Source organism: Myxine glutinosa, chromosome 2 (assembly GCF_964187855.1).
Source record: "Myxine glutinosa chromosome 2, kmMyxGlut1.1, whole genome shotgun sequence".
NCBI classification, from domain to species: Eukaryota; Metazoa; Chordata; class Myxini; order Myxiniformes; family Myxinidae; genus Myxine; species Myxine glutinosa.
In genome coordinates this window covers 197,618,030-197,635,652 of record NC_136262.1, presented here as the reverse complement: position 1 = coordinate 197,635,652, position 17,623 = coordinate 197,618,030, and the positions used below count along the sequence as shown (strand labels likewise).

The 17,623-nt window shown below is 46.9% G+C and overlaps 2 protein-coding genes across 2 annotated transcripts in view; one reads left to right on the top strand and one right to left on the bottom strand.

The window, feature by feature from the left end:
• The window catches only part of ST3GAL5 (ST3 beta-galactoside alpha-2,3-sialyltransferase 5), a 1,112,943-nt gene that overhangs the window by 907,251 nt on the left and 188,069 nt on the right, over positions 1–17,623 (bottom strand). The gene's annotated exons all lie outside the window — the stretch shown is intronic.
• The window catches only part of LOC137420953 (phosphatidylinositol 4-kinase type 2-alpha), a 76,876-nt gene that overhangs the window by 13,215 nt on the left and 46,038 nt on the right, over positions 1–17,623 (top strand). The window contains exon 4 of the mRNA XM_068106498.2: positions 514–667. Within this exon, the coding sequence (XP_067962599.1) occupies positions 514–667 (154 nt within the window). The remainder of the gene's footprint in view (positions 1–513; positions 668–17,623) is intronic.

The window sequence follows — 17,623 nt, the reverse complement described above, 5'->3', positions numbered from 1 at the left end:
TACATCGAATCGTTAAACGTTTCCTTTCCCTCTGTCCGTGAATGTCTTTTCTTCCATTGGTCCACCATTGCTCACACCCAGAGTAACGATCGGCCGTAACAAAATTAGCATTAGCCCGGCGGGTACCAACGGTTGATCGGCCGTCTAAATTTCCATCCAGGAACAAAAGAAAGTGGTACACCGCCGGAGGGAAAGTACGTTCTCCGGGTGAAAGTCACGTGGTACAGGTAAGCGGTGTTATACGATTGGACCCTGCTTTTGCGCGACGGACCAATTGGCGTTCGTAGTTGCTGGTTCGCAACCTGCCAAAGTAAGAAGTTATTCGTGCGTGGCAGCCTCAGGTCTGGTAAATTCGGGAGGGAACGGAGGCTAACCCCCTTGTAGTAGACCCGAACCCCGGGCCGTAACAATATTCTTCCTGAGGACCAAGGACCCCTTCATCTGCATTGCATCTTGCGAAAAAATTTTATTTTGAAATAATTATTTTCTTGCGTTGTACATGCTTATGTGCAGATGGGCTCCTTCCAGCTATTTGTTGAGGGGTACAAAGATGCTGATTTCTGGTTACGACGTTTTGAGACCGAACCACTCCCGGAGAATATGCGGAGGCAATTTCAGTTCGAGTTCGAAAAACTCGTCGTCTTGGATTACATCATCAGGAATACAGGTGAAGACAAATGGTTTATTATTCATGGTTTTACATCAGTATGAGCAAAGAAGCTGGGTAATGACAAGCACAGTTGCAAAATGCATGCAATATGAATATATATCATTGACAAGTGGGGGAGAGGGAGAGACAATTTATGAAGTTGCATGTTCATATTCAACAAGGAATTTTCGGTGGGAAGTGTGGGGATTTGTGATGGCGTGCCATCAATTTCGCTCTAGTTTTTCTTTTCTTTTATTTCATTTAAATATTAGGTGTACCGGAAAGAAATTTTAAGCTGTGTATTCCTCTTTGAAAAACGACATCCCTTTCCGGTACATTACTAATATGGTTATTACCTCCGCCCACCAAAGGTGGATGGAGGTTGTTTTCACCCCTGTGTGTTTGTTTGTTTGTGAACAAAATATCTCAAAAAGTTGGGGACGGATTCGGACGAAATTTGGAAGAGATGTAGCGTATGTTACAAGGACGAAATTATTAGATTTTGGTGAAGAACCGGATTCGGATCCGGCTACTAGAATTTTTAAAGTGATTCTTCACCATTGGGAGATGGGGCCAAAAACGATATAGCAGGATATCTCAAAAAGTTGTGGACGGATTTGGACGAAACTTGGTGGACCGGTTGGGTGTGTGACGAGGAAGAATCGATTCGAATTTGGTGAAGATCTGAACATGGATTCGGATATGAGAATTATTTAATTTTTAAGTGATTCTTCACCATTAAGTGATATGGCCAACCAGGTGGAGGTATTCTCTCTACTGAGTGCCGTTCTAGTTCATCATGGTTTCTGGAAGATATGAAGGTTAAACTTTTCTTGGTCACATATTTATTATAAACTAGCGTGGCTCGGCTTGCTGCGCTCGCCTCACCACACGTCGCCGCAGAGGCACAGACTTTTCAAACCGCGTATAATGACCTGACTGAACCCGAGTTGCTGTATTGTCATGATTTACACCAATCATAATACAAACGTTTGTTTTGTACAAATTCATTTGTAATATTGGTGATATTCTTTATTTGTAATCAAAAAAGGTTTATGTGGTGTAAAGCTCTAAATGGTCAAGGACCCAAGCTGTCTAATCGGTCGGAAGGGTGTAAGGGGTCTAAATGGTGTTAAGGTCTAAGCCCGAAGGGGTCAAAAGGGACTAAAGGGGTGTAAAGGCTTAAAGGGTATCGAAGGTTGGAAGGGTGAAGGGATCTCAAGATGTCTCGAGTATTGAAAGGGTCTTAAAGGTAAAGGTGGTCTTAACAATCTTGAGGGTCTTCAGGATCTTGGGGTTTCATGGGTTTAAAGGGCCTTCAGGGTTTTTTTGGACTTTTGGGTGTTCTGGGTCTTTAAGGATCTTCAGGATATTTTGGGTATTTTGGGTCTTCTGGGTCATTTAGGTTCTTCACCGTATTTTGGGTCTTTTTTTGTCTTCGGGATCTTTTGGGTCTTTTTTGTTTTCGGGATCTTTGGGGTCTTTGAAGTCCTCATGGTCTTTTGGGTCGTCATTGTCTTTAAGAGTCTTTTTGGTATTTTGGGTCTTTTGGATCTTTGGGGTATTTGAGGTTTTTTGGGTCCTCTGGGTCTTTAAGGGTTTTTGAGGTATTTTGCATCTTTGGGGTATTTTGGGTCTTTTGAGTCTTTGGGGGTCGTCTTGTTATTTTGGGTCCTTTGGGTCGTTTGAGTCTTTAAGGGTGGTAGGGGTATTTTGGGTCTTCGGGTTATTTTAGGGTGTTCGGGTTATTTTAGGGTGTTCGGGTTATTTTAGGGTGTTCGGGTTATTTTAGGGTGTTCGGGTTATTTTAGGGTGTTCGGGTTATTTTAGGGTGTTCGGGTTATTTTAGGGTGTTCGGGTTATTTTAGGGTGTTCGGGTTATTTTAGGGTGTTCGGGTTATTTTAGGGTGTTCGGGTTATTTTAGGGTGTTCGGGTTATTTTAGGGTGTTCGGGTTATTTTAGGGTGTTCGGGGTATTTTGGGTGTTCGGGGTATTTTGGGTGTTCGGGGTATTTTGGGTGTTCGGGGTATTTTGGGTGTTCGGGGTATTTTGGGTGTTCGGGGTATTTTGGGTGTTCGGGGTATTTTGGGTGCTCGGGGTATTTTGGGTGTTCGGGGTATTTTGGGTGTTCGGGGTATTTTGGGTGTTCGGGGTATTTTGGGTGTTCGGGGTATATTGGGTGTTCGGGGTATTTTGGGTGTTCGGGGTATTTTGGGTGTTCGGGGTATTTTGGGTGTTCGGGGTATTTTGGGTGTTCGGGGTATTTTGGGTGTTCGGGGTATTTTGGGTGTTCGGGGTATTTTGGGTGTTCGGGGTATTTTGGGTGTTCGGGGTATTTTGGGTGTTCGGGGTATTTTGGGTGTTCGGGGTATTTTGGGTGTTCGGGGTATTTTGGGTGTTCGGGGTATTTTGGGTGTTCGGGGTATTTTGGGTGTTCGGGGTATTTTGGGTGTTCGGGGTATTTTGGGTGTTCGGGGTATTTTGGGTGTTCGGGGTATTTTGGGTGTTCGGGGTATTTTGGGTGTTCGGGGTATTTTGGGTGTTCGGGGTATTTTGGGTGTTCGGGGTATTTTGGGTGTTCGGGGTATTTTGGGTGTTCGGGGTATTTTGGGTGTTCGGGGTATTTTGGGTGTTCGGGGTATTTTGGGTGTTCGGGGTATTTTGGGTGTTCGGGGTATTTTGGGTGTTCGGGGTATTTTGGGTGTTCGGGGTATTTTGGGTGTTCGGGGTATTTTGGGTGTTCGGGGTATTTTGGGTGTTCGGGGTATTTTGGGTGTTCGGGGTATTTTGGGTGTTCGGGGTATTTTGGGTGTTCGGGGTATTTTGGGTGTTCGGGGTATTTTGGGTGTTCGGGGTATTTTGGGTGTTCGGGGTGTTTTGGGTGTTCGGGGTGTTTTGGGTGTTCGGGGTGTTTTGGGTGTTCGGGGTGTTTTGGGTGTTCGGGGTGTTTTGGGTGTTCGGGGTGTTTTGGGTGTTCGGGGTGTTTTGGGTGTTCGGGGTGTTTTGGGTGTTCGGGGTGTTTTGGGTGTTCGGGGTGTTTTGGGTGTTCGGGGTGTTTTGGGTGTTCGGGGTGTTTTGGGTGTTCGGGGTGTTTTGGGTGTTGTGGGTGTTTTGGGTGTTCGGGGTGTTTTGGGTGTTCGGGGTGTTTTGGGTGTTCGGGGTGTTTTGGGTGTTCGGGGTGTTTTGGGTGTTCGGGGTGTTTTGGGTGTTCGGGGTGTTTTGGGTGTTCGGGGTGTTTTGGGTGTTCGGGGTGTTTTGGGTGTTTTGGGTGTTCGGGGTGTTTTCGGTGTTTTCGGTGTTTTGGGTGTTTTGGGTGTTTTCGGTGTTTTGGGTGTTTTCGGTGTTTTCGGTGTTTTCGGTGTTTTCGGTGTTCGGGGTGTTCTCGGTGTTTTCGGTGTTTTGGGTGTTCGGGGTGTTTTGGGTGTTCGGGGTGTTTTGGGTGTTCGGGGTGTTTTGGGTGTTCGGGGTGTTTTGGGTGTTCGGGGTGTTTTGGGTGTTCGGGGTGTTTTGGGTGTTCGGGGTGTTTTGGGTGTTCGGGGTGTTTTGGGTGTTTTGGGTGTTTTGGGTGTTCGGGGTGTTTTGGGTGTTCGGGGTGTTTTGGGTGTTCGGGGTGTTTTGGGTGTTCGGGGTGTTTTGGGTGTTCGGGGTGTTTTGGGTGTTCGGGGTGTTTTCGGTGTTTTCGGTGTTTTCGGTGTTTTGGGTGTTTTGGGTGTTTTGGGTGTTTTGGGTGTTTTGGGTGTTTTGGGTGTTTTGGGTGTTCGGGGTGTTTTCGGTGTTTTCGGTGTTTTCGGTGTTTTCGGTGTTCGGGGTGTTCTCGGTGTTTTCGGTGTTTTGGGTGTTCGGGGTGTTCGGGGTGTTTTGGGTGTTCGGGGTGTTTTGGGTGTTTTGGGTGTTTTGGGTGTTTTGGGTGTTTTGGGTGTTTTGGGTGTTTTGGGTGTTTTGGGTGTTTTGGGTGTTTTGGGTGTTCGGGGTGTTTTGGGTGTTTGGGGTGTTTTGGGTGTTTGGGGTGTTTGGGGTGTTTTGGGTGTTTGGGGTGTTTGGGGTGTTTTGGGTGTTTTGGGTGTTTTGGGTGTTTTGGGTGTTTTGGGTGTTTTGGGTGTTTTGGGTGTTTTGGGTGTTTTGGGTGTTTTGGGTGTTTTGGGTGTTCGGGGTGTTTTGGGTGTTTGGGGTGTTTTGGGTGTTTGGGGTGTTTGGGGTGTTTGGGGTGTTTGGGGTGTTTGGGGTGTTTGGGGTGTTTTGGGTGTTTGGGGTGTTTGGGGTGTTTTGGGTGTTTGGGGTGTTTTGGGTGTTTGGGGTGTTTTGGGTGGTTTTTTTTGTTTTTTGTATACTGAATCGAGGCTAGTGAAAGAGCTAACATTTACTTCACAAACAAATCAACCAGACAAACAAAATATATAAAAAGAGGGAGCGGAAAAACAAGATGGGGAGAGAAGGGGAAGCACACAAACACAACATTTGAGAGCAGGGAGATGTGTGGAAGGGAGAGGGCTTGGGGGGCGGAGGCGTGGGAAGGGGGTGGGGGGGGAGGGAGAAGTATAAAACACAAGGACACCAAGGACTTCCAGGACAGAAGTTGGTATTTCAAAAAAGTGGAATTGGGGTGAAATTAGCGGGGGTAGAAAAGATCAAGGTTTTGGATGGGGGAAGATAAGAGATGGTGGTGAACAGCTGTTTTAAAGACCTGGAGGGTGGAGTGGGATTGAAGAGAGTGAGGGAGTTTGTTCCAGAGGTGGGAGAAAAGAGGAATGAAGGAGTGAAGGTGAGCAGAGAGTCTTGATTTTGGCAGTTTGACCATAAGAGGGTTGCAGGCAGATCTTGTGCGACCTGTAGGAATATTTGCGGGACATAGCCCAGAGAGAGCTGGGGGGGCAAGGCCAGAGAGGAGTCGGTAGAAGACGAAAGACCACCAACCTGCCTGCGGTGAGTGAGTGAGAGGCCCTTGGAGTTAGCTTCATCGCGGGAGATTCCAATGATTCTGAATGCTTTGGTTTCAACAGCGTGAAGATGAGCTAGGTGTGAGGCAGGAGCACCAGCCCAGAGGGGAGAGCAGTATTCCATTGAGCTGCGGATGAAAGCCTTGCATGTGGTGAGGAGCTCAGGTGTGCCAAGGAAGGACTTCGCACGACGGAGGATGCCCAGTCGGCGACTGGCTTTGGAGGCCAGATTTGAAATGTGGTTTTCCCAGGAAAGATCATGGCAGATAGTGAGACCCAAAAGCTTGAGTGACAGAACTTCTTGGAGAGGATTGTTGAGAAAGTAGATGGGAGGGTTTTCCAGTCGGTCTTTTCGGAGAGACATAGTAAGAGTGTGAGATTTGTCAGGATTGAAAGACATGTTCCACTTGTTTGCCCAGTCTGATTTTGTCCAGGTCTGCAGAGAGTGAGGAGGCTGCAGACTGCCGATCTGAGGGATGAAGAATGGAGCGACAGAGAGTAGAGTCATCAGCAAAGACATACAGAGGATTTTCAAGAGAGTCAGAGAGATCATTGATGAAGACCAGAAAAAGCACAGGGCCCAGAACACTGCCTTGTGGAACTCCAGCCTGAACAGGAAGAGGAGATGAGAGAAACCCATTCAGGGCCACACGTTGACTACGACTAGAGAGGAAGTCCGCCAGCCATGCGTGGAGATTTCCATGGATACCAAAAGAGGAGAGTTTGGTGAGCAGAGTGGGGTGCCAGACCGTATCGAAGGCACGCGATATGTCAAGGGAGACTGCTCTAATTTCCTGTTTGGCATTGAGGACCTCCATCCATTGTTGAGAAAGCAGAAGCAGCATGTCCAGAGTAGAGTGTCCAGGTCTGAAACCAAATTGATGATCAGAGATCAAGCCATTGGAGAAGAGGAAAGATTTCATATCTGAAGCAATGATGGATTCCATGACTTTGCTGATAATTTGGAGAAGGCTGATTGGTCTGTAGTTCCTGGGATCTGTTTTTGCACCTTTTTTGTGCAAAGCGGTGATGTTGGCAGATTTCCAAGCAGATGGAAGATGACCTTGAGCAAAAGAGAGGGTGAAGAGAACAGAGAGAGGGAGTGAAAGAGTGTAAGAACAGGATTTTAGGACCCGTGGGCTGATGCCGTCAGGTCGAGTTGCAGAATCCGAGTCGAGGGTTGAATCCGAGTCGAGGGTTGACAGAAACTTTTCCACCTCGTCAGGAGGAAAGGACACAGAGTCCAGGAGCAGCTGGGTACGGTGGGTACAGAGAGGGATGGGTTTGGGACACAAGATTTAGATGCAAACACAGAGTTGAGGCATTCGGCTTTTTCACGTGCGGAGTCAGCCGTGTGGCCATTTGAGGTGAGGGAGGGGATGGAGGGGGAACAAACACCAGAAACAGATTTGACCAGACGCCACCAGGATTTGCAAGAGGGAGACAGATAATAGAGTTCGGTCCTGAGAACGGAGAGATATTGTTTCCTGGCTCTCCTGAGGGTGGACACACACTTGTTTCGGGCTTTGTGAAAGGAAATGAGATTTCCTTCCGTTGGATTTGCTTTCCAGGAGACGAAAGCAAGTTGTTTCTGGGCAATAGCCTCACCACAAGATTCCATGTACCATGGACGGGAGGAAGGGTATGACAACAGAAGACGAGATGGGATAAATCTGTGCATGAGAGAGAGCAGTTTGCTTTGGAAGAATTCCCAGGATGAGTTGATGTCAGAGGCGGTAGAGATGGGAGACCAGTCCAGATGATTGATGGCTGCTTGAAGACCGTGCCAGTTGGTCTGAGTGAAATGCCAGACTCGTCGACGCTGAGGAGGCTCTCTGAGAATGGTCAGAGAGATGTCCACTTTAACAAGCACATGATCAGAAGAGCCGATTGGAGCAGAAGAAGAGCAGCAGACATTTTCAGGGAAGTTAGTCATAACCAAGTCCAGAAGAGAAGATGCTCCGTTGACTGAAATCCGGGTCGGGAAATTGACAGATTGTGTCAGTCCCAGTGAGTCACAGAAGTCCTTTGCTGAAGAGCCATGGCTGGTGAGAGAGGTACCCACACCCAGCCAACTGGCATGGTGACAGTTGAAATCACCACATATGAGGAAGAGAGAGTTGGGATGGGTAGATAGAATTTGGTCCATATTCTCAGACAGCGAGATGTAGATGGAGTCATCACTGTTTGGTGGACGGTACAACACACATATGAACAAAAGGTGGGAGCGAAGGGGAAGCCGTAGCCAAAGGTATTCCTGGGGGTGAGGTGGAGAGAGGGCAGTGCAGGGCGAGTGAGGAAGAGTTTTTTTATAAAGATAGCAACCCCACCTCCAGGACGAGGCTCAGGTCTATCATACCGGAGGAGGGAGTAACCTGGGAGAGATACCAAGGAATCAGAGACATCATGAAGGAGGAAAGTTTCTGTTGAGCAGATCACGTCTGGTTTGTCAGAAGCAACCTGTATGGAGAGATCAGACAAGTTTGAGTGAAGGCCCCGGATGTTTGAGGTCCATACTGTTAAGGAAGAGGAAGGGGGAGCATCGGATACAGAACGGGGGGGGAGCGGTAGGGTAAGATGTGGAAGAGGAGGAAGAGGTAGGGAGAGCTGTTGAAGGTGTGTCTGAGATTACAGAATAGCTTGGAGAAAGGGAAGAATGGGGGCAGACAAAAGGTTTGATGGTGATTGGGAGAGGTGCAGTGAGGTGTTATTTGATGAGGGGGAAGAGCGAGGCAGAAGGTTGGGGGAGATGAAGGTGAAAGTTGGAAGGGGGAAGAAGCGGGGAGGACGCTTTGAGGAGGAGGGGAGTCTAGGAGGGGTGAGAGGGGAGTCTGTGTGGAGAGGCAGAAGGTTGAGGGAGATGAAGGTGAAAGTTGGAAGGGGGAAGAAGCGGGGAGGACGCTTTGAGGAGGAGGGGTGGGAGGGGAGGAGCTAGGAGGGGAGGAGGGGTGAGAGGGGAGTCTAGGAGGGGAGGACGCTTTGAGGAGGAGGGGTGATAGGGGAGTCTAGGAGGGGAGGAGCTTGGGTGTTTTGGGTGCTCGGGGTGTTTTGGGTGTTCGGGGTATTTGGCTTGGTATTCAAACAGTGTGTTTTGGGGTATTTTAGGTGTTCGGGGTATTTTAGGTGTTCGGGGTATTTTGGGTGTTCGGGGGGGTATTTTGGGTGTTCGGGGTATTTTGGGTGTTCGGGGTATTTTGGGTGTTCGGGGTATTTTGGGTGTTCGGGGTATTTTGGGTGTTGTGGGTATTTTGGGTGTTGTGGGTATTTTGGGTGTTGTGGGTGTTGTGGGTATTTTGGGTGTTGTGGGTATTTTGGGTGTTGTGGGTATTTTGGGTGTTGTGGGTATTTTGGGTGTTGTGGGTATTTTGGGTGTTGTGGGTATTTTGGGTGTTGTGGGTATTTTGGGTGTTGTGGGTATTTTGGGTGTTGTGGGTATTTTGGGTGTTGTGGGTATTTTGGGTGTTGTGGGTATTTTGGGTGTTGTGGGTATTTTGGGTGTTGTGGGTATTTTGGGTGTTGTGGGTATTTTGGGTGTTGTGGGTATTTTGGGTGTTGTGGGTATTTTGGGTGTTGTGGGTATTTTGGGTGTTGTGGGTATTTTGGGTGTTGTGGGTATTTTGGGTGTTGTGGGTATTTTGGGTGTTGTGGGTATTTTGGGTGTTGTGGGTATTTTGGGTGTTGTGGGTATTTTGGGTGTTGTGGGTATTTTGGGTGTTGTGGGTATTTTGGGTGTTGTGGGTATTTTGGGTGTTGTGGGTATTTTGGGTGTTGTGGGTATTTTGGGTGTTGTGGGTATTTTGGGTGTTGTGGGTATTTTGGGTGTTGTGGGTATTTTGGGTGTTGTGGGTATTTTGGGTGTTGTGGGTATTTTGGGTGTTGTGGGTATTTTGGGTGCTGTGGGTATTTTGGGTGCTGTGGGTGTTTTGGGTGTTGTGGGTGTTTTGGGTGTTGTGGGTGTTTTGGGTGTTGTGGGTGTTTTGGGTGTTGTGGGTGTTTTGGGTGTTGTGGGTGTTTTGGGTGTTGTGGGTGTTTTGGGTGTTGTGGGTGTTTTGGGTGTTGTGGGTGTTTTGGGTGTTGTGGGTGTTTTGGGTGTTGTGGGTGTTTTGGGTGTTGTGGGTGTTTTGGGTGTTTTGGGTGTTGTGGGTATTTTGGGTGTTGTGGGTATTTTGGGTGTTGTGGGTATTTTGGGTGTTGTGGGTATTTTGGGTGTTGTGGGTATTTTGGGTGTTGTGGGTATTTTGGGTGTTGTGGGTATTTTGGGTGTTGTGGGTATTTTGGGTGTTGTGGGTATTTTGGGTGTTGTGGGTATTTTGGGTGTTGTGGGTATTTTGGGTGTTGTGGGTATTTTGGGTGTTGTGGGTATTTTGGGTGTTGTGGGTATTTTGGGTGCTGTGGGTATTTTGGGTGTTGTGGGTATTTTGGGTGTTGTGGGTATTTTGGGTGTTGTGGGTATTTTGGGTGTTGTGGGTATTTTGGGTGTTGTGGGTATTTTGGGTGTTGTGGGTATTTTGGGTGTTGTGGGTATTTTGGGTGTTGTGGGTATTTTGGGTGTTGTGGGTATTTTGGGTGTTGTGGGTATTTTGGGTTTTTTTTTTTTTTTTTTTTTTTTTTTTTTTTTTTTTTTTTTTTTTTTTTTTTTTGTATACAAGATCGAGGCTCGTGAAAGAGCGAACATTAATCACACAGAAAGACAAACAGACACATAAAACAAATAACATCGGGAGCGGTAGACAAGATGGGGAGAGAGGGGGAAGGACACAAACACAACATTTGAGAGCAGGGACCGAGAGACATGGAGACATGGAGAGATCTGTGGGAGGGAGAGGGCTTTGGGGGGGAGGCATGTGAAGGGGGGGAGGCATGTGAAGGGGGGGAGGCATGTGAAGGGGGGGGGGGGGTGGGAGAGGTATAAACATATGGACACTGCCAGGATTTCCAGGAAATAAGTTGGAATTTCAAACAAGGTGGATCTGGGGTGAATTAGTGGGGGTAGAAAAGATCAAGGTTATGGATGGGGGAAGATAAGAGATGGTGGTGAACAGCTGTTTTAAAGACCTGGAGGGAGGAGAGGGATTGAAGGGAGTGTGGGAGTTTGTTCCACAGGCGGGAGAAAAGAGGAATGAAAGAGTGAAGGTGAGCAGAGAGCCGAGATTTCGGCAGTTTAACCATCAGAGGGTTGCTGGCAGATCTTGTGCGACCTGTAGGAATATTTGGGGGACAGAGCACAGAGAGAGCTGGGGGAGCAAGGCCGGAGAGGAGTCGGTAGAAGACAGAAAGACCACCTACCTGCCTGCGGTGAGTGAGTGAAAGGCCCTCAGAGATAGCTTCATCGCGGGAGATTCCAATGATTTTGAAAGCTTTGGATTCAACAGCGTGAAGCCGAGCCAGGTGTGAGGCAGGAGCACCAGCCCATAGGGGAGAACAGTATTCCATTGAGCTGCGGATGAAAGCCTTGTATGTGGTGAGGAGCTCAGGTGTGCCGAGGAAGGACTTCGCACGACGGAGGATGCCCAGTCGGCGACTGGCTTTGGAGGCCAGCTTGGAAATGTGGTTTTCCCAAGAAAGATCATGGCAGATAGTGAGACCCAAAAGCTTGAGTGACAGAACTTCTTGGAGAGGATTGTTGAGAAAGTAGATGGGAGGGTTGTCCAGTCGATCTTTTCGGAGAGACATAGTAAGAGAGTGAGATTTGGCAGGATTGAAAGACATGTTCCACTTGTTTGACCAGTCTGTGATTTTGTCCAGGTCTTCAGAGAGTGAGGAGGCTGCAGACTGCCGATCTGAGGGAAGAGGAATGGAGCGGCAGAGAGTGGAGTCATCAGCAAAGAGATAGAGAGGATTTTCAAGAGAGTCAGAGAGATCATTGATGAAGACGAGAAAAAGCACAGGGCCCAGAACACTGCCTTGGGGAACTCCAGCCTGAACAGCAAGGGGAGATGAGAGAAACCCATTCAGGGCCACACGTTGACTACGACCAGAGAGGAAGTCCGCAAGCCATGCATGGAGATTTCCATGGATACCATAGGAGGAGAGTTTGGTGAGCAGAGCTGGGTGCCAGACCGTATCAAAGGCCCTTGATATGTCAAGGGAGACAGCTCTGATTTCCTGTTTGGCATTGAGGACCTCCATCCATTGTTGAGACAGCAGAAGCAGCATGTCCAGAGTAGAGTGACCTGGTCTGAAACCAAATTGATGATCAGAGATCAAGCCATTGGAGAAGAGGAAAGGTGTTGTGGGTATTTTGGGTGTTGTGGGTATTTTGGGTGTTGTGGGTATTTTGGGTGTTGTGGGTATTTTGGGTGTTGTGGGTATTTTGGGTGTTGTGGGTATTTTGGGTGTTGTGGGTATTTTGGGTGTTGTGGGTATTTTGGGTGTTGTGGGTATTTTGGGTGTTGTGGGTATTTTGGGTGTTGTGGGTATTTTGGGTGTTGTGGGTATTTTGGGTGTTGTGGGTATTTTGGGTGTTGTGGGTATTTTGGGTGTTGTGGGTATTTTGGGTGTTGTGGGTATTTTGGGTGCTGTGGGTATTTTGGGTGCTGTGGGTATTTTGGGTGCTGTGGGTATTTTGGGTGCTGTGGGTATTTTGGGTGCTGTGGGTATTTTGGGTGTTGTGGGTATTTTGGGTGTTGTGGGTATTTTGGGTGTTGTGGGTATTTTGGGTGTTGTGGGTATTTTGGGTGTTGTGGGTATTTTGGGTGTTGTGGGTATTTTGGGTGTTGTGGGTATTTTGGGTGTTGTGGGTATTTTGGGTGTTGTGGGTATTTTGGGTGTTGTGGGTATTTTGGGTGTTGTGGGTATTTTGGGTGTTGTGGGTATTTTGGGTGTTGTGGGTATTTTGGGTGTTGTGGGTATTTTGGGTGTTGTGGGTATTTTGGGTGCTGTGGGTATTTTGGGTGCTGTGGGTATTTTGGGTGCTGTGGGTATTTTGGGTGCTGTGGGTATTTTGGGTGCTGTGGGTATTTTGGGTGTTGTGGGTATTTTGGGTGTTGTGGGTATTTTGGGTGTTGTGGGTATTTTGGGTGTTGTGGGTATTTTGGGTGTTGTGGGTATTTTGGGTGTTGTGGGTATTTTGGGTGTTGTGGGTATTTTGGGTGTTGTGGGTATTTTGGGTGTTGTGGGTATTTTGGGTGTTGTGGGTATTTTGGGTGTTGTGGGTATTTTGGGTGTTGTGGGTATTTTGGGTGTTGTGGGTATTTTGGGTGTTGTGGGTATTTTGGGTGTTGTGGGTATTTTGGGTGTTGTGGGTATTTTGGGTGTTGTGGGTATTTTGGGTGTTGTGGGTATTTTGGGTGTTGTGGGTATTTTGGGTGTTGTGGGTATTTTGGGTGTTGTGGGTATTTTGGGTGTTGTGGGTATTTTGGGTGTTGTGGGTATTTTGGGTGTTGTGGGTATTTTGGGTGTTGTGGGTATTTTGGGTGTTGTGGGTATTTTGGGTGTTGTGGGTATTTTGGGTGTTGTGGGTATTTTGGGTGTTGTGGGTATTTTGGGTGTTGTGGGTATTTTGGGTGTTGTGGGTATTTTGGGTGTTGTGGGTATTTTGGGTGTTGTGGGTATTTTGGGTGTTGTGGGTATTTTGGGTGTTGTGGGTATTTTGGGTGTTGTGGGTATTTTGGGTGTTGTGGGTATTTTGGGTGTTGTGGGTATTTTGGGTGTTGTGGGTATTTTGGGTGTTGTGGGTATTTTGGGTGTTGTGGGTATTTTGGGTGTTGTGGGTATTTTGGGTGTTGTGGGTATTTTGGGTGTTGTGGGTATTTTGGGTGTTGTGGGTATTTTGGGTGTTGTGGGTATTTTGGGTGTTGTGGGTATTTTGGGTGTTGTGGGTATTTTGGGTGTTGTGGGTATTTTGGGTGTTGTGGGTATTTTGGGTGTTGTGGGTATTTTGGGTGCTGTGGGTATTTTGGGTGCTGTGGGTATTTTGGGTGCTGTGGGTATTTTGGGTGCTGTGGGTATTTTGGGTGCTGTGGGTATTTTGGGTGCTGTGGGTATTTTGGGTGCTGTGGGTATTTTGGGTGCTGTGGGTATTTTGGGTGCTGTGGGTATTTTGGGTGCTGTGGGTATTTTGGGTGCTGTGGGTATTTTGGGTGCTGTGGGTATTTTGGGTGCTGTGGGTATTTTGGGTGTTGTGGGTATTTTGGGTGTTGTGGGTATTTTGGGTGTTGTGGGTATTTTGGGTGTTGTGGGTATTTTGGGTGTTGTGGGTATTTTGGGTGTTGTGGGTATTTTGGGTGTTGTGGGTATTTTGGGTGTTGTGGGTATTTTGGGTGTTGTGGGTATTTTGGGTGTTGTGGGTATTTTGGGTGTTGTGGGTATTTTGGGTGTTGTGGGTATTTTGGGTGTTGTGGGTATTTTGGGTGTTGTGGGTATTTTGGGTGTTGTGGGTATTTTGGGTGTTGTGGGTATTTTGGGTGTTGTGGGTATTTTGGGTGTTGTGGGTATTTTGGGTGTTGTGGGTATTTTGGGTGTTGTGGGTATTTTGGGTGTTGTGGGTATTTTGGGTGTTGTGGGTATTTTGGGTGTTGTGGGTATTTTGGGTGTTGTGGGTATTTTGGGTGTTGTGGGTATTTTGGGTGTTGTGGGTATTTTGGGTGTTGTGGGTATTTTGGGTGTTGTGGGTATTTTGGGTGTTGTGGGTATTTTGGGTGTTGTGGGTATTTTGGGTGTTGTGGGTATTTTGGGTGTTGTGGGTATTTTGGGTGTTGTGGGTATTTTGGGTGTTGTGGGTATTTTGGGTGTTGTGGGTATTTTGGGTGTTGTGGGTATTTTGGGTGTTGTGGGTATTTTGGGTGTTGTGGGTATTTTGGGTGTTGTGGGTATTTTGGGTGTTGTGGGTATTTTGGGTGTTGTGGGTATTTTGGGTGTTGTGGGTATTTTGGGTGTTGTGGGTATTTTGGGTGTTGTGGGTATTTTGGGTGTTGTGGGTATTTTGGGTGTTGTGGGTATTTTGGGTGTTGTGGGTATTTTGGGTGTTGTGGGTATTTTGGGTGCTGTGGGTATTTTGGGTGCTGTGGGTATTTTGGGTGCTGTGGGTATTTTGGGTGCTGTGGGTATTTTGGGTGCTGTGGGTATTTTGGGTGTTGTGGGTATTTTGGGTGTTGTGGGTATTTTGGGTGTTGTGGGTATTTTGGGTGTTGTGGGTATTTTGGGTGTTGTGGGTATTTTGGGTGTTGTGGGTATTTTGGGTGTTGTGGGTATTTTGGGTGTTCGGGGTATTTTGGGTGTTCGGGGTATTTTGGGTGTTCGGGGTATTTTGGGTTTTTAGGGTAGTTTGGGTCTTCAGGGTCTTGGTGGTCTTAAGGCTCTTGGGGGAGTTAAAGGGTCTTCAAAGGTCTTCGGGATCTCAGCAGTCTAAAGGTTTGAAAGGTATATTCCAACAATATGTAATTCATAGATGTACATAATTAATAGACAGTACACGACCAGTGTTCAAACAGTACGTAATTAATAGACACATAATCACAGGTTCACGGTTTTACTGGGGTCTTCGGGGTCTTTTGTGTCTTTGGTGTCTTCCGGTTATTTTGGGTCTTTTGAGTAAGTCCTCAGGCTTTTCAGGGTCTTTTGCGTCTTTGGGGTCTTGGTGGTCCTAAGGGTCTTGGGATCTTTAAAGGATCTTCAAAGGTCTAAGGGATCTCAGCAGTCTAAAGGGTCGAAAGGTATATTCAAACAATCTGTAATTAATAGACGTACGTAATATTAACAGACAGGAAGCAACCAGCGTTCAAACAGTGCGGTTTAATAGACAAATAATCACAGCTTGATTGCTTCCTGAACCGTGTTTTTCGGTTTTTCTTTATCTTTTATATCTATCTTCTATATATATATATAAAAGAAAGTTTTTTGTTTGTTTGTTTGTTTGTCTGCACACGCTAATCTCCTGAACGGTGAAAGATAGGAGGAAACCTCTAAAACAAAAAATGTCGGGACGGGCCCTGGGAAGGTTTTAGGCGAGGTGGCGAGACCGGTCGAGGCCCACCTCGGCCGGGCTGGGCCCATTTCGCAATTAAAAGCTGAGCTGAATTATAGTAGTCAATCTTCTACGGCCGTGAGTAAAAGCTGAATTATGGTAGTAAATTCATTCAAAAAGAACTAAAAATATCGGGATGGGCCCCGGGAAGGTTATAGGCTAGGTGTCGAGGCCCACCTCGGCTGGGCTGAGCCCATTTCGCAATTTTTTTTGTATACATAATCGAGGCTCGTGAAAGAGCTAACCTTTATCACACAAACGAATCAAACAGACAAACAAACAAAGAATATGAAAAGGGGAGCGGTAGACAAGATGGGGAGAGAAGGGGAAGCACATAAACACAACATTTGAGAGCAGGGACATCGGGAATGTATGGGAGGGAGAGGGCTTGGGGGGGAGGCGGCATGGGAAGGGGTGGGGGGGGGGGGGGTGGAAGAATTAAAAACACAAGGACACCAAGAACTTCCAGGAAAGAAGTTGGTATTTCAAAAAAGTGGATTTGGGGTGAAATTAGCGGGGGCAGAAAAGATCAAGGTTTTGGATGGGGGAAGATAAGAGATGGTGGTGAACAGCTGTTTTAAAGACCTGGAGGGAGGAGTGGGATTGAAGAGAGTGAGGGAGTTTGTTCCAGAGGTGGGAGAAAAGAGGAATGAAGGAGTGAAGGTGAGCAGAGAGTCTTGATTTTGGCAGTTTAACCATAAGAGGGCTGCAGGCAGATCTTGTGCGACCTGTAGGAATATTTGGGGGACAGAGCCCAGAGAGCTGGAGGTGCAAGGCCGGAGAGGAGTCGGTAGAAGACGGAAAGACCACCAACTTGCCTGCGGTGAGTAAGTGAAAGGCCCTCGGAGGTAGCTTCATCACGGGAGATTCCAATGATTCCGAATGCTTTGGTTTCAACAGCGTGAAGGCGAGCTAGGTGTGAGGCAGGAGCACCAGCCCAGAGGGGATAGCAGTATTCCATTGAGCTGCGGATGAAAGCCTTGTATGTGGTGGGGCTGAGCTTGTATTCAAAGCTGAGCTGAATTATAGTAGTCAATCTTCTACGGCCGCGAGTAAAAGCTGAATTATAGTAGTAAATTCATTCAAAAAGAACCCGGGCATCGCCGGGTGCTTTCGGCTAATATATATATATATATATATATATATATATATATATATAATATATATATATATATATATATATATATATATATATATATATATATAATATTATTATATTATATCATTATTATTATTACTAGGGCATGCCCGTACTATATCTATATCTAAAATTATATCCCCCCCTCTATTTACATGAAATGGTTTGGTCCATGAAATGTTTTGGTCCATTCGCAACGCCAAAGCGAACGGTGAACGCTTTACATGAAATGGTTTCGTCCATGAAATGTTTTGGTCCATTCGCAACGCCAAAGCGAACGGCGAACGGCTTGCGAGTACAGTGACAATCCCCCCGGGGTTTTAATTAGTTTTAAAACGGAGCTTGGCAACCGCTGGCGTTCTTTAGCCGGCAGCTTCGCCCCGCCCGAACGCCGTTACAGTACCTTCGACCGCGAGTTGCTCGGACTTCACTTGGCGGTCAGGCACTTCCGCCATCTGCTCGTGCGAGTACAGTGACAATCCCCCCCCCCCTCTATTTAGATGAAATGGTTTTTATTAGTTTTAAAACATAGTTTAACGCCAACATAGCGCCAACATAGTTTGCAAACGTGAAATAAATGAATACGCTCTCAAATGTGCCATCCGAGGCAGAGTGTGTCCGCCACGTTCGGCACACGCGATAGTTCGCTGCTCTCTGATTGGTTGAATCGTTTTTTGGACATAGCTCGGTAAGTAATTGTCCGATTAATATGAAACCTTGAAAAGGCACATCCTCGGGTCCCCAGCAATATACCTGGCAAGTTAAAAGTATATCGGACCCGTGGTTGTCGAGAAACAGCGGTCACAGACAAACAAACGTACAAACGTACAAACGTACAAACAAACACACAGAGATTACTGGAATTATAGATAGATTATATTATATTATTATTATATTATATTATTATTATATTATATTATTATTATATATATATATT